A 17,459-nucleotide genomic window follows, 5' to 3' on the forward strand; every position below is an offset into this window, starting at 1 on the left:
GTCTTTACAAACGCTGCTCGTAAACAAATATATTGCTCCTTTCTGACCTCAGAGAAATCCTCTATTGTACAGCAAAATACACATTTCAACTGTTTACTCCAGCTGTCCGTGCAGTAAAAACAACCTTAGGCACTACAAAAAACTCCGAAAACATATTTCCATGCAGCATTCTTGCACATACTTGAAATTTTAATAATTCAATACAAAAATAGCATCCTTCTCGGAGATGAACAGCCTCGGAGATTCAAGCACTTTTTAAATACGGCATTGTAAAAAACACACAGATTCTCAACACGTCCCACAGTGAGAAGTCAACACAGTTCACTGTGGCTACAAAAGTGTGGCAAAAAATAACTAAGAATATCATTGTAAAACGTGTTGATACAGTTTGGAGGAGTGTGTGTTAAGACTGATCATTCCCCCACATCGCTCCCACATCTCACAGTCCCATTCCTTTTGTGCGTACGTCAGCTCCAAACACCGGTTGCTGCTCGTTGCACATTTCCCCCCAGCCGCCGAGCCATTTGCTTTGCCTGAGTTCATATGAATGCACCGGTGTCAGTTTGTCCCTCAACAAGTGAGATGAGGGTGTCAGTGCTGGGTGCACGTGACTCAAGTGCTTATGAGCTGTACCGCGCACCGTGAGATCAATCAGAGCCTGTGCATTTTGCTGTTTTTTTATATATTTTATTGTTTGTTTTTATATATATATTATATTTCTGTTTTCCTTGTCGCTATATGTGCCTAAATATGTGTAAATCAGTGATGCGCGGGTTGATCCAAATTGAGCGGGTGCCCGCGGGCGACCATCACGAGTCACCAAACAATATTTTTAATGATATTCGGGTCGCGGCCGGTCGGGTCGTTTGAAATAAAGATGTAGAGTAAAGTTTTGTAATTTATGTAGTAGACAAAATTTTCTGTGAAATACACAGACTTTATTGGCTGAATAACTGGCGCGAAGATGCTACGAGCTCTACAGGAGGTAGAGAAAGTATAGACTACTTTTTAAAATGCGGGTCAGGAAGCGGGTTGGGTACAATATTTCACAATTATTTGCTGCGGTCTGAGTTCGGGCGGGGTTAGTTTAAAACGTCGGTCGGTGCAGGTCGATCAAACATGGACCCGCGCATCACTGGTGTAAATGCCTCCCTCTTTGGGTGATCAGATCTCAAATGGGTGAATTTGCACCTGGATTTTATGGCCTGTTGCTCTGCGCAGTTACAGTCCAATCACCCTGGACACATGTTGGTGACAGATGAAAAGCAGTCAAAGTACCAACCCGGGCAGCAAAATGACATATCTGCTGAGAGAGATTATAGCTCCGTTGTAAAACGTGTAACTTGCACCCGCAATGCAGACAAATATACAAATGAATCTGCATCTGTGGCGAAAAAATATCCGCCATCAGCAGCGAGCGGCCGGGGCAAACCACAATAGACTAGCTGCTTGAGTGGTCGATTAGACAGCCAATATACTGAATGTACACGGGTATGAGATCAATGAGCCTTTAAACAGGGCCCTGACTCAGTTCATGTCCCAATGAAAGACTCCACGTTCTAAAATAAACTGCACGCTGGCAAGAATAATAATTACCGAAGTTGACGAGTATCTAAATGTTACTGCACACGTGTGAGAATCCAAAATAACAGATTATCTAATCTGGAGGTTTCTTTAGCATCCAAAGATGACAGCTTATTTCATTAATATGTCAGTCACCCGGCTGTCAGAGCATATTAATGCATGCCATACATCACTCTCTGACACCTCCAAAATGCAGCTAAATGAATATCTGCCATTACCGCCAAGAGACTGGAATAAATACATGTGGAAGGTGGAAAATTAATTAAAAGGCTGGAAAAGTGGTATTATTCACTAGACAGGAATATCTGTCATGGCAGGCTGGCATAAGGGGAGCCGTCATGAATGGGGAAAAAAAAAAAAAAGCTCTCTCCGAAGGTGTCTATGTTCATCAACCTGCATTCTCTCAAGAACAAAGCTTTAAGAAAACCCAGCTTGATATTTATGTCTTAATTGTTTGAAATGCCATTTTCTTCTGGTCTTTTTGAAACAAGCTGTCAATACATTTGATTTCACATTAGCCTCTTTCTTACAATGAAGTACCAATCAATGTGTTCTTCTCTGCCTGCACTTACAAGTCCTCCTCCAGGCAGACTTCTGAGGGCTGTGCCAAAGAAAATCAATTGTTTTTGAAATGCTGGCAAGCCAACAGCATCATCCCACGGACAGCACACGAGAAAAAATGCCAGACTGTTAAACTGCAATTCATCATCTTCATTTGGCCCTATGAGAGGAATAGCCTTTGTTGACATAATTACCACAGTTGATCCTCTCGGCTAAGGCCGGAGACCTGTCCTTTAACTCCCGCACCACTTTGAATGTCAACAGACGTTAATTAGCCCGCCATTATTTGTTATTTGAAGGTCTGACAACTTATCAATGAACCCGTTATCATTTTGTTGAACTCCTTACTCCATAGCACCTCCACCCTCCACCCACATGCACTGATGACTCAACTTAATCTATGAGCTATGATGCTCCACCGTGCTCCGACTTGAATGTGTCACATCTCCAAGGCCAGTGTGGGTTTGACAGATGGGTGTGAAGCTGGTGCCTAAAATTAAATAACCGTTGGGCAGAGCAGAAATCATAAATAGAAATAGTCACTTAATTGGACCCAACAAGGTCCTGGCGGTGCATCAGTGGCACTGAAATGAAATGTAAACTGCAGGAATCGCACAGGCAGAGGGTTTTCCACAGCTCTTATAAAACATTTCTCCTCCAGCAGACACATGGTTTATACATATCCCTCTTATGGACTTTTTGTCAGTGTGGTGTAAACCCTGCAGTGAGAGGCATTAACGCTCTTTGTAATCCATTGACTATCTCCGAGCTCTCAGGTGGTCAGCAGCTAGCAGTCGGCTGTTTGGTGCAGTTAGGCATGACATGTCAAATCCAGTGCTAGTGTGCAACCTGATGCAATATGTATTACAAGAGCACATATCTTTGGTCTTTTTTTCCTCTCCAGGCTGCAGAAAAAGGGAAATTTTTAAGGGAAAACAACACTCAAGTAATTGATAATTATCTCTCTTTTTTTTCTTCAGAATATAGCTACACAGATGCCGTGTCACGGCGGCCTTTTAGCCGTACTTTGGGAAAACGGGGCAACCAAAATCATTAGGACACATCCTCTGGGGAACCATACCCAATATAATCTGGCGATCTGTTGTATACATACAGAGAAACAGACAGATCAACCAACTAAACAACTAGCTGATTATCTAAGTTACCAACTGAAACACTATCCTTCAGTCGCCCCACTAACTGAACAGAAGCCACTTACATAATTACAGTTAATGAAACTGATCTCAAAATGTCAAATGACATTGATCTATGTCCTCGAAAAGGATAATCTCCTGCAGCTGAGTGATTCAAACATCCTATATACATTTTTGCTGTTTATTAATTTTCTTTATTATTGTATTAAGTAATGAAAGAACCCTTCTACACTGCGGGCCCCAAACTGCTTGTGTCAGCTCTGCACGTCTATCCCAATACTAGGCTGCTCTCCCAGTCTCGCCCATATGTGGTGTTATGCAGTGATGTGCCCAGTGCCATTCTGTACACCGCCTGTGCATTAGGTGAATCTATTCTCTTCTGTTTTTATGGTGTGTAACAAATTAAGTTAGTGAGGTAAATTATTTAGAGGAACAACAAAACCTGCAGGAGTTCTGTGGGGGCATTGTGAATTAAGAAGTCTTTCCAGACCTTTAAATGCAAGATCAGAGCAGAACAGACACTGCAAATGTACTAATTTACAGAGTGCTGCTTTTGTGCTGTTCATCGTATTATCACAGGCAGTCAGTCATGTAATAGACTGCTGTTAACCTGCTGAGCAAGTAGATGAGGTGTTGTTATGCGAGTTAAAAAACACTGAGTCAGTCCAGCCTTTCGGCGCAATATTGAACAGCAGTGAAAGGAAGCCTGTGATTGGACAGGAGCCTGATCAAGCCTATATTAGGTGCAGGAGGTTAGGGAGAATTTAGCTATGCATGTGTGCATGGTAGAAAGATATTAGACATCAGAGGCTATTACGTATTAGGAAATAACGGAGCAGAGAGATTAACAATTTTTAAATCAAGTCTGGTCAGTTGGGGCTGGCTGAGGTTAGGGACACCTTTCAAGTGAAATGGGTGAAACACAGCAGAGGTTTTAGAGGAGAAGGCACTCAATAATTTAGCAATTTCTTCAAGTGCTGTAATAGGTTTGCTGCTTGGCCCTCTCTCAATAAAAATCTGTCTCCAAACCAACTCCTTCAAAAAGGACTGCCGCCACCGTCGCCGTGTACTCTGGTCTCAGTGCAAAGAATGAACACCCCTCAATACGTCTTTCGCAATTTCTTGCTCAATTTAAAGTGAAAGCATTTGATTTGGGGAAAATGAGCACACTGTGCTCGGATTGTGACACATGGAAAAACGTGTGGGCAAATGTTCAGTGGTCCGTTAGGTATCGTAGAAATGACTACACTAATAAGCTCGTAATAAATATCTGCTTTGCATCAATACATTAAATCTGCTATCAAGGAATGCACCCAGAGGAAACATAAGAGTTTTCTCTGCTCAATGAAAGAATATGGAAATGCCTCAGAGCTGTACCTTGACTTCTTGTACTATGTCTGACAAGAAGAAAATACCAACCATATGCTCATAAAGAGCACAATCTATTTATTCACCGCTAGGCAGTTATTATGTAGCCTTGCTTTGTGCTCACATTTTCAATTCAATGCCATCCATGTATGAATTATTAGTCTTATTTATGACAGAGTTATTCTGGTTAAACCTTAACAGTTCAAGTGATACATGGACAGAAAGCTTTTCTTAGTCATGATCCTGGAAACTACCATAATGGTAGATTTCACTGGCTTTTTGCAGCTACACAATCATTAACTTGCACGGTGTGTATTTTAGAAGCACATCCTGTATCCTGCATTAGTGGAAACGTAATCACCATTTCACATTAGGATTTGGCTGTAGGTGAAGACTGACTGATGCTGATCAAAAGGGGGAACAGCTGAGCAGCATTACGATTTCTAACTTGCTTCCAGCTGATGATCAAGTTTCATTCCAGCAGAAACTTCCTATCCGACATCCAACATGGGCCGGTCCACTGGATGCTGTATCACCAACAAACAGCTCAGTAATCAAGGCAACAATATGTTGTAGAACATCTACCAAAAACTATTTGAGTATCTCAAGAGCCTCGTCGTGAAACGCTTCAGCCCAGAGACTGCGAAAGAGAAATGCAAAGCTAAGCCATCAGCATGCACATGAAAAGCAGGCCTGGGAGCAGTGTTGCTCCAACACTGTGGTGACAGATGGAGAGCACCAGCATATACCTCCAGGGGTCCGACCTCATCAGAATTTAACTTTACCCAGACAGAAAAAGAGTCGCTCCTGCTGTGATATGCTTGTGCGTAGTTCCATATATACACCGTATAGAAACTTGTAACATTGTGGTAGGAACACAGAGAGACAAACGGCGGAGAAAGGGTTGTGAAGTAGTGCAGCAAAGAAAAAGTCGAATATTTCACACACGAGTGGAGTATGATTTGTTGTGAAAATGATGCTAAAAAGTATTCCATAAATAAAAAATCAGGTTACTAAACTATGGCGGCAAAGTATTCCATAAATAAAAAATCAGGTTACTAAACTATGGCGGCAGGGAGATGCAAGAAAAGCCCTGAAGAGTGTGAACCATAATTGATGTTCACTATCCTGAAAGATTCAGCAGGAGGGGTGTCACTGTGAGAAGTCGTTCTGATGCAATCAGTTTAAAAAGCTCTTCAGTAATCATCTCCGAGGCATTTCAGGGGGACATTTAACATCTGACCTTTATTTAACCAGGCAAATTGTTCTTATTTTTAGCTGTAACTTCCTGATTCACCCTCAGTCCGGATTTTTTTTTTAACACAGTCGCATCAGAGAGCTGCCAACTAAAACAGATCTTTTATCGTTGGCCTCTGAATAGCTATAATGAAAGTAAGTGGGGGGTCAAGTGGCTCCCTCGGGGGATCTCATTCTTACATCTCCGAGGCTGATCCAGACATTTGACCCACTGAACTTTCAGTCACAAGCTGGACTTTAGCGTCTCACAGCTCTGTTTGATATCATATTTATTATTAGCCAGTTTTAAAGCTTCATAAACAGTAAATCCATTCTGCTCTCTTTAGAGTTGAATCTATTGGTGAGTAAATCAATCGACAGCCTCTCCAATGCAGGAAACTGCTGCTTTTCTCTGTTTAATATAATTGTAAACTAAATATCTTTGGCTTTGGACAGAAACAAGACATTTAAAAGACACTACCTTGCACTTGGGGACTTGTGATGGGCATTTTTTCCACCAATTCCTGGCATGTTATGGACCAAACAATCATTTAATCGAGGATACCATCCGCAGATTATCATTAGAATAAGCATAAAGCACAGTTTGTACCATGTGAATCTGGACAAAAAGTTGGCAAGCTCAAGGCAGCATGAGGGGTACCTCACTACATCTTTATTATTATCTGCAACATAATGGAGTTGGTGATAGCCCAGCTCCTGCTTTGAGTGTTTGTACAGAAATATGAATCACCACACACAGCTTCAGTTATTAAGGCTGTCATTACATTTGGGACCCATAACTGTAAGAAGTAATGCAATACAATATTGTCATCTCCCTTCACTTTCCTGTGAGATGATACTGCATTAATGAGTTCTGTCACATCCTCACAAAAACACTCCTGGCTCTACACATTTGCACTCGCACAGGCATCATTTGTTTTTCTCTTGCTCTCACTCGAGCTCTGTGCAGTTCTGTTACCCGGTTTGTCACAAGATTGTTTGGTAAAAAAGCACTTTCTTAAATCACTGGGATTTGATTTTAATGTAGTTTGATACTGCAGTATATTTTGATTTATTAGTCCGTTTTTTTGTTCGCTTGACTGCAGTGAAAGGCTGAAACAATGTTGTAGCAATAATATCAACTAATGTACATAACACTGTAAATCTTTTACAGTCAGGCTTTCTAAGGGAATAGAATCATTTCCACTTTATGACTAGAAATAAAACATCATATTCTTGATGTTTATATTTCATTTTAACAGTCTATTGGATTTAAACTGTGGTGATTATGATCAACACACGAAAATGGTCAAAAGTTAATGGAAAGGCAAACAACGGAGCTGAACAATGAAAAACAAACCTCTTTTTAGCTTACTCATTTCACGTACAGTGACCTTGCAAACCCGAGAGTTACTCACTTCAAACTTTCCCACATTGATTTCTAACTTGTCATCTAACTCGACATTCAAACTGTGAATAGCTGCCGTTCAGCAGCCTGACAAAAGGAAAAAAAAAAAACGTCAATGGAAAGAACAACAGAAAGAAGGTCAAACAAAACAAGGCGACGACTTTTGAAATAGAATCATTCTGAATAAAAAAAATGATAAAAATGTGACAGTGAGATACTCTTGAGTTTTGAACAAAGGGATACAGCGACGACAAGTGCTACTGTTCTTATCCTTGAGATGGGTCACACCAGTGAACAAGAGATTGGTATCACACCGCATATATTAGAAAGTGCGAGTCAGGCTGTTATCTCAGGCAACACCCCCACCCCTCCCCACCCTCAAGAATCTGACCTTGTAAAGATACAAACTACTTTCACATCCCGCCGAGACAAGATCAGTAAAAACAAACTCCTTAAAAGCTCTGAAATGTATGCTGAAATATCTATAAATTAACACTTGTAGACAGGCAATGATTCCTGTGAAATGAACATACGCGATTCAACAAACACATCAATAAAAAACGAGCAGAGACATGGACAAACACAAAGGGTGCAGCTTCCATAGAAGCCAAAGCAGGCCCTGAATGGTTTGATGACACTGTAAGAGTCTGGAAAGAGAAGGAAAACGATGTGAATCACACCAAATGAGCACCCTGGACCGATGTGTTAGACAGCACTCTCCACCACCATCATCGAAAAAAAACACCAAATGAGGGAAGAATGGCTCCAAGAACTTGGCAGATCTTTGCCAAGGGGCAGTGAAGCTGCTCTGCAAGGCCAACACCCACTTATTTGTCACCCATCTGTAAGTTAGCATTATAGAAAAATGTAGCAGTTGCGCTGTGTGTATAAAATGCTTGCTTGTGTAAGTCATAATTCAGAACTATATTGTTGGAAGGCAGCCTGTGCCCAGTTCGCATTCCAAGGAAAATGGATAGCCAGTGCATAATAAATTACTCCCACTCTGAATAAACTGCTGTAACATGGATCAAATTGCTTTTTCACTCCAAAGTGTACAAAGGCACGACAGCCACTACACCCATAGCTGAACATCCCTCATCTGGTGTTAAGGCTTTGCTGGAAAACTCTTGTGAAAACAAATCCAGAGCGGTACACACAACAACAGCAGCCTCTCTGTGACACAGATAGTAATCTCTGGCTGCAGCACTACATTTAAAGGTACATCTGTTCAACTCCAGCATACACACCAGCCAAAACGCTGGACCGACCCAGTCAGCAAGGCACACGAAAATAAACTTTTTTTCTTGACACAGTGTTTTTCAGCTGGATTTTCACGCAACTTATACACATACACAAGGTTTTGAAAGGCGGTTTTGGTTCAGCGCTCACCTCCAGAGCCTCCAGGGTCACGAACCCCGTGATGGAGAAGCCATCGATGATGTCCTCTTCAGCTGAAGTAGACTCCTTTCGCTTTCTTCGCGGAGGTCGAGGGCGGGATGAGGTGGGCTCCCTGCCGCCCTCCCGTTCCGAGTCAGAGGAGAAGCGAAAGACGGAGCCCTTAACATGGTTGTTCCTTATCCCATTTGATCTCCTCTCTCGATCCCTCACTGACCTTGACTTCCTCTTCTTGCGGATGCCGCTAGATCGAGGGCCATCCATGTCCTTCATGGGAAACATCCAGGTAAACCCTCCTCTTATAGAGAATCAAACTCTTCAAGGGCCAAACACTGGCACTGCTTGACCTCCTTTCTTTGTGAAAACCACCCCCCGAAGAGAATCTTCACAGTATCCAAGCGAATGTTTTCAATGTATTAGATCCAAGGTAAACATGTAATATCCAACAGATGAAGCCTTTTAGAAGAACTCAAAATCACATTGAGTCACTGAACCAAGCTAGGTTTCCGAGCAAAGATCCCCAAAGGCAGTCCATCAAATCCTACGACAGTGGTGTAAAATGATCTATTAAACACGTTATCACCGAGCTGTCAATTCCGCCAGAGGAAGAGCTTTTCAAGTTAAAGCAAATATCTGCTCAGTGAACATGTCCCGCCATGGTGAGTTGAGCAGGTGACGCCACATCTTTCTTCTTCGGGGAACCTGCTCCTCTTACCCAAGGTCAGCAAACTCTCCTTCCTGCAAGATAAAGACAGAGAGAGAGGGGGGAGAGAGAGAGAGAGCGCACATTTGCAACATGTTCACTCAGCAAGTTCAACTGTGCATTTAGTCAATGAGCCATTTTCCAAAAAGGTGCTGTGTACTCTACAGAAGGTTACTGCCATTCCACATAATGCAAGATGAATGTTTTATTAGGGCGGCTACAGTCTCATCTGCTCAGCTTACTGTGTTTTCATCACTGCCAGGTCATTAAGCCCTGAGATGAGATGATTATGTGTTGTAAACGCTCTTTTACTGGTGTCTCTGAAGCTTTTGCCAAGCTTGTAAGCTAAACGGTCTTTTTAATGATTCAATTTCTTTAATTATGGACCAGAATTTTTTTTACTTTGACTACTTTGGTGTCTTGAGCCTCTCGACGGGAACTTGTTGTTTTTGGCATAGTACCTGCAAATTTGGAGTAGCATACATACACTGTGTACACTACATCGGTTAAACTCACTGCTCTTAAGCATGAGCGTTAAAACGTTAAATTTAGGTCAGTACAATCTATCCTTCCACTTCTTTTTTTGCTAATTGCATTCCTTTATATGACAAACCTTTGTTAACGTAAAGAGGAAATCTGTAATCCACAATTGAGTACTTAGAAAATTAAGTATTATTGATTATGCATAGTGTAACACCCTTAAGGCTTCTGAGCTACCTACAAACTAAAATGCACTAAAAAGAAAGAGCAGTAACTCGAAAGCTCTTCTTGAATAAAACTATTCTGGCCGGTAATTAACACATTCATCATGACAACTTCAATTCACCATTCAGTTCTTTCAGAATACCACCTTGGACGTAACGGCTCATTCAAATATTGAATGAATATTCCACACATCAAAAACAGTAATATTTCTCTCTGTCACCAATGAAAGCAGGTCTAACTGAACAGAGGAGATGTCCTTGAGGTTTTACACACAGCGTTAAGAAATCATGACAAATGTCGAGACCCCTTTGAAATCTCAGTCTGCACTTCACTACAGATCTTAGCAGGGCATACCTTCGCTGTCTGACACTGTAGGCATCTGGCTGCTTTATGATATCACAATGCAACATTCAACAGCTTGCAGTCTTATTCTGGATCATTCTCAAGGCATAGCCTACAGTCTAGGCCTAAAGCCACTAAAGTCACTCTGGCAATCTAGTCTAACACACATATGGCTTCTCTATGTGTCCAGAATATCAATTCTCACCCATTACATCATAGAAACGGTATTCTATGTGGAAAGAAAAACTGGATCAACAAACTGCAGGCGTATATAAAAGCTCCCCCCTCCTGAATAATCAAGCCTTCAGACGCACACAGAGGGAATCACACCTTTTTCTGCATCACCACACACAAACCCCAAAAAAAAAAAAAAACCCAATCTGTCACAGTCAACCACCATCTTCAACTTTACATTGTCTCCTTGGACACAGGTTGTCATGTTATTGTGGGCTCATCTGGATCCTGCAGCATACATGAAGTCCCCCCCACCACCACCACCACCCAATGCCCTGCTACACACCCTGCAAAGTCACAAATGTTTTGAAATATTAAAGCCATTTGCAAAGAAAGAAAACACATAACAAAGGCACAATCCAACAATCCAAGCATGCCAACATTTAACTATGCTGCAACCTTTCAGAAATATTCCTTCCATGCAGATGTTCTGCCTCCTAATCCAAAAAAAAGGGTAAATCCACCTTTACTATAATAACGCTGCTGAATCTTTGTGTTTTGTTTTTGTACCTATGCATTTAACCTGATGCCCCGCGCCAGCACTTATCTAATGACACGGGCGCGCACTGCACAAATATCGCTTATTGGAGGAAAAACTGGATTGTAGCGCTCGCCCTGGCTTTTCCTCGCTCAGTAAAAGACTCTTTCCCTTGTCTTCGCTCACAGTCCCTTTTTGTCTGCCTTGTGCTGTCAGTAGAGATCTCAGGCTCTGTAATCCAGTCCAGCCCACAACAGCAGCAGCAGCAGCGGACTGGCACTGCCTCCTGCTCCGGCTCTCCAAGCTTCATTTTCCACTGGAAGATACGCACACACACATACGCACGCACGCACACACACACACACACACACACAACAAAAGCAAGCCTCTCTCTCTCTCACTCTCTTTTTCTTTTTTTTTTTTTTTTTTTTGCTCCAAGACACGTCATGCAAAACGAAGAAATGCAAACCCTTGCGAGTGGGGAGGGACCGTCCGGACAAGTTGCAGGCCTTCGGTCAGTGTAAAAAGATAAAGCATAAGAAGGTTTGGGGGAGCTGACAAAATAAATCCCGCAAAGGAGGGAGGAAAAAAAAAAGCATAGGGTATCTCCTCCTGCTCTCCCCTAGATCCGAGCTTCAGGATCCCGGAGAAGGGGGACCGGGGCGCAGTGATACGGCGATGCCGCAGTGCCGCTTTACAGGCTGCACGCTTCCTCCTCGGCGCAAATAGTGCTGTCTCTGGACATTTGGTAAAAGCTCCGACTTTACCAATAAAGACACGGTGTGAGTGAGAGGGACGCAGCGGAATGTGAGCCAGACGGATCCGGTTTACGCACCGAGAATCATTTCAAACGCCTTTTTTATTTTTGTTTGTTTGTTGTTGTTGTTTTTGTTTGACGTTTTATTTTATGGCCAAAAATAAATAAATAAAAAATGTGTGAATGCAAGTATGAAGTGATAAATGTGTGCATGTTAATCATATCTGTCGATGGAAATGGTTGCTTATTACTTAATGAATCTCTGCTGTAGCAGAAAAGCTGTTAAAATATGCATTTATTTGCATAATTACTGAAACAAACAGGGAATTAAAAAAAAATTAGTAAGTATGGCAGTGACGCCTACAAATGCTGATGCTGCAATAAACCGGTGAGTCATTATTTGTGTTGAAGAAGGCAACAAGTGAGTATGAAAATTTACATGCATTCACTGCTTCGGGTTCGACATGTTGGACTGTCTCTCCCTCTGTAGATATATGCAGCCAGCTCAGGTGTCAGATTATCATTTGGCTCATGAAAGGACTATAAGCTTTTGCCTCGGGGACACCCGGGGGCCACCTAACTCATCGTACCCCCTTTGTCCCCCCCACCACCCTCCACATTTAACAAACACCAACAGAGAATGTGAATGTGCGGCCATGAATAATGAAACGATAAATAAGCATATTCCATTCCATTCGACATTGGAAGAAAAGATTTACCTTGCAAAGCCGGACCCTCTTTACTCATCCAACCCTCTCAATCAGACTATCTAATTAGACTGTAATTACTCGCACCTGTGGACCATGATGTTGCATTGCCCATTGCATTGCACCAGAATATGAACGTGTGAAGACGTAGCTGAAATGTCTGTCTCGCTGTACACACGTTATTTAAACATTTCACATTTGAGCCAACAAGTGACCATGAATTCACAGGGTTTATTGTATTGATTTCCATTTCACAGAAAAAAAAACCATGATTATGTAAGAGTGCACTTCCTCAAAATCCATACAATGCATGCATGAATTTGAGGGAAACGAATGCGCTCGCAGCTCGGGCCGCGGAGCTGTTAAGCCCCGCTTTAAAGGAGATCACATAACGCAAGAAGTTGTTCAGTCTGTTACTGTAGAGTAACAAAATAAGGTACTTTAACTGGGAGAAGTTGTTGAAGAAAAGAACATTCATTCAAACTGATTCTGGACTATTTGAAGACGTCACCTTGAGCCTTTTGTCACTATTTTCTGACATTTTACGTGTCAAAAATGAGAGAGAATAAATTTAATTCTAAGACTAATCAGTCGTAGCTGGAAATGTGTAGTTTTCACAGTTTGGGCTTCGTCATCATTGCTGAGTGTAGCCGTGTTAGCACATGTCACTCCAGCTTTACACCTACACATATTGATTTCTAAGTCCCTTAATGCCCACGGGATGAGCATTAATAACAGTGTGAGCACAATGGTAGGGATTTTTATGGTAGCAGTGGTATCAATAATGATCAAATGAATTAGTGGGCGAAAGAGAAGGGCACTTAATAACAGCTTGTTGAGCATAGTGTTACTGTATTGCCATGGCCTCATAACACTGATCAGATTTAAAGAGGGAGTGAAAAATGACGGTGTCACACCTCTCATGAACGGGAGTCAGCGATTGTTTCAGCGTGGCAATGAACTGGTCCCTCTGCGAACTGGGGACCACGGGTGGGCCGTGTATTTTTAGCCTGGTTTAATGATGCAGAGGCTGAGTGGTGTGGCTCAGAGCTTGCTAAAGTGCCTCAATTCCCAGTGCCCTGTGGAACAAGGACCCCGCCAGCCTGTAAGAATAATGCCAGGGGATACACATGCACTTGACCCCATCTCATCTTCTAGGAGGAGCGTCCTTGTGACAAAGTGGCATTGCACGGGAGGGACGACAGCGAGGCAGCTAATTCAGCTCTGCTGGCCTCCACTCATTAGGTAGGGAAGACAAATGTGCTGCCCTCCCCTCCCCTCTGCCTCACCATAATCAGCTTTAATTACACCTTTGCCCAAACTTTCTCTGCCTCCACAGCTCCATTCACTGTCACACAAGACAAGTGGGATAAACTGAAAATAGGACCTGTATTTTGGCAACAAGAGGAATATATGGTTTCTAACACATTTTGGGCAACACCGGTATTAGATCAACTACTCTGAATAATGATGACCAATTCTCAACACAATAAAAGGGTCAAAGCTAGTCCTTTCCAAACGTAGCTTTTCCGAGCAGCTATAATAATGATCCCCTGATCCCCTATCTGTGATTTTCAGCGACGAAAAACTAGAAGAAAAGGAACTGTAGAACAAGAAAGCATATTTTCTGAAACGCAGTAGAAAACACAGCGAACCAAAAGGTTCAGATAAGCAGGTTTTACGTGCAGGTATTTGAGGATGAAGCCCCCGGGAGAACTCAATCACAGGCCAACCATGCTGTAACGTGCGTTACCTTGGAAATAAACAAAATGCACGTCTCCTGTTACCGTGCTTACTTATCTTTAATTGCCAAGTCAGAACGCAACGCTTCTTCGCTCCCTCTTTTCCTTTTCAGCCTTTTACTCAAACAGCAGATGGTGGTAATTAGAGAATCAGATTCGCAAAATAGAAACATACACATCCCCATATTATCTCTGCACCTGCCAGTTACTATCTTCTACCTTTATCTTATTTGCGTTCATCTTTAGCATTACTATCTCTGCTTGTCAGGAGGGAGACTCGAGTGGGATGTAATGACACTTGCGTAATGCACGTTGAATTGCTGGGTACTTATAGCTACAAAGAGATTCTCAATACAAGAATGAGCTCATTTTCCTCCCCCTACAGGTCTGCCTACAAGCCCTATAATAGCCCTTATTACTTGCACTGTGAGTGAAGAACAATAGACCTCACTTAGATATTCCCCTCTGCAGCTCTGCAGAGTTAGATAGAGCACTATCTATTCTTCTCACTTTGTTCTTTCTTTTTATATTCTTTTGGCAAATATTGATTTGTTTATGCTGTTCGTCTTAAGGTAATGTGGGGGACTTCAGTGGCTTCAGTGTGGGGGAGCCTTAATATTCATCAAATGCCCTCAAAGTGCATGTTAATACATGATAAGCAAACGGCGTATTCACTGCTAAATTGTGGCACATGACCCCCCCTCTGTTCAAGAGCTGACCTAAATTATTAAGTGTCAACGCGTCCCCACTGTCAGATTAAAGAAAGAAGCAGCATTTACAGTAGCACAGAATAATGTGATGCACTTCACTGGAGAGGAATCTGTCTTCAAAGCAAGAATCGGATTGATTGATTATAAATGATCAATATGATTAAAGCCTGTACCTCTAATAATTACAGCATGGATTGAAAAGCCTCTCTGGGTTTAATATATGGGGCCTGTCAAAATCTTCTTAGCTCATGGTTCTTCGGCTGCCTCACTCCATCAGTCACTGTTGGCTATTTGAGCATTGGCTCAGACGAGGAACGAGGAACAGGACTTTCATTTCAAGCAACGTACTGATTATGTATGATGATTCCAATCATTCAAATCAGGTTTGATTGCAATATAATTACACACCAGTTGCTATGGGAATGCCAATATAATCTACATCAAGTTGACCTAAGTATTCTGGCAGTATGAAGAGCTAAAAAACAAGGCAATGTTTGATGGGATGTTGCATAATACTGTTTTCATATATAAGGAAACATCAAATATTATATACCTTATATGCTATTTTCATGAGCTACTCATGTACTGTACTTTTAGGGCATTGGTATTTCCATTTTACTACTACTACTTCATGACTTTTCAGGGGGGAATATTTGGTTTTTAATACACTATATTTATGTAACAGTTCTTGCAGTTACTCACATTAAGATCTAAAATTTAAAAAAGCATATTATATGCTTAAATGGTAAACAGACTGTACTTAAATAGAGCCTTTCTAGACTTCTGACCACTCAAGGCACCCAAACATTCATACACTGACATTGGCTACTATAGCAGGAACTTCTGTCTGCATGTCTGATAGGTTAAGATGACTTGTTAGCAGTCCCACCACCTTTCCCCTCTCCAGTGGTTTTGTTTAAATAACTTCATAAGTCCTAAAGAGGTAAAAAAAATTATTCAATGTTTCAAATAAAGAAGCCAAGATTACAACGAAGTCCCTGAAAAAAAAAAGTAATTTATTCATTAAACAGAATTTTGTGGGATGATTAATGGGATAGGAAAGAAGAAAAACAAGCACCCAGATTTATCTTGTCGTGCACTGGAGCCTGACCCCCCTGTATGTACATATATAGACTAGCTTCACCTTGACCTGCTGCAACATTAAAATGCTATTAACACACTGGTGCCTCAGCATTAACGTCTAATAATGTCATATTTAATAATATATCTGACACGGGGTTATTTTCTACATAATGTTTGATAGTAGGCTAAATGAAGAATTTTCATTTCTAACAAAGTATTTTTACATTGTCATAAATACTACAACTGGGAAAAGCACCATAATAAAATGAATTATGGCTAAGATCTATTTAGCTGCTTCAGTTTCAGGGTCCTGGTGCTGCTGGCTCACTGTCACACCGTCGTGACTTATTGGGACACTTGACCAGAACTGAGCCATTAATAATGTTATTAATAACAACATGACAAGTGTTTGTGATGAAAAGGGGCCTATTGAGTAAGTGAACAAACAAATATCTAGATGGCCCTCACAGCGTGTAACACAGGAGTATTGACTGGATTCTGTTCAACAGCTGAATTGTTCCGTTTTAAATATACGCCCGGGTTTGATGTCGGTTGTTCTGAAGGTCTCTTTATGAACTCCCCCTCATTTGAAATGCCAAGGATGACCTTTCGCTGCATGTTTCAGCTCTAAGAGGAGATCATTTACCTGTGTGTTCTTTATTTCAGCAGATGAGTTGATGCACTTAAGCAGTTATTCTTTTTTTTCTTCCCGCGGCTCAGAGAAACACTGTAACCTGTCATCTGAGCAAATAAATCTAAATCGCTTCCGAATATAATCTCACAGGAAAATAACTCAAAGCCGACATTGCCACTATGTTTACCTATACTGTAGAAATGTGGAACCAAAATAAAAAACACTGCTGATATGTTCCTGGAATGACAAGCAGGAATATTAAAAATGATGGCTGACCTACTAAAACATATCTTGAACTAATGATGTTGTCAGACGGGAATACGCTGCAAACAAAGTACACAATATTGTCGTCATTTGAACGGCACGTCTACAGCTCGATTACAGAAACATTCAGCTCTGACTAATTCATGAGACGACAAGTTCAACATCAAGTTCAACCACTTGAGATGAAAGAGAATGATTTCAGCATGCCTCACTCGTGTTAAGTACAACCCGAGTCCTGATAGAAGCATGTGGTTTCAATTCTAACATAATGCAGTCATGCAGGGACTGTGAGGTCGGGGGGGCACGTGTTGCAGGGTTTCTGCCATTACTACGTCAAAGTCATGAATAATGAAGGCTTCAAATTAAAGTAAGAGTCACTCTCTTGGACAGCCTG

At 41.6% G+C, this 17,459-nt stretch overlaps 1 protein-coding gene across 1 annotated transcript in view; it reads right to left on the minus strand.

Annotated features, from left to right (window-relative positions):
- Positions 1-17,459, minus strand: part of auts2a (activator of transcription and developmental regulator AUTS2 a) — a 393,464-nt gene that overhangs the window by 273,118 nt on the left and 102,887 nt on the right. The window contains exon 4 of the mRNA XM_027273301.1: positions 8,701-9,444. Within this exon, the coding sequence (XP_027129102.1) occupies positions 8,701-8,988 (288 nt within the window). The 5' untranslated portion in view covers positions 8,989-9,444. The remainder of the gene's footprint in view (positions 1-8,700; positions 9,445-17,459) is intronic.

Source organism: Larimichthys crocea, chromosome XXII (genome assembly GCF_000972845.2).
Source record: "Larimichthys crocea isolate SSNF chromosome XXII, L_crocea_2.0, whole genome shotgun sequence".
Taxonomy (NCBI): Eukaryota; Metazoa; Chordata; class Actinopteri; family Sciaenidae; genus Larimichthys; species Larimichthys crocea.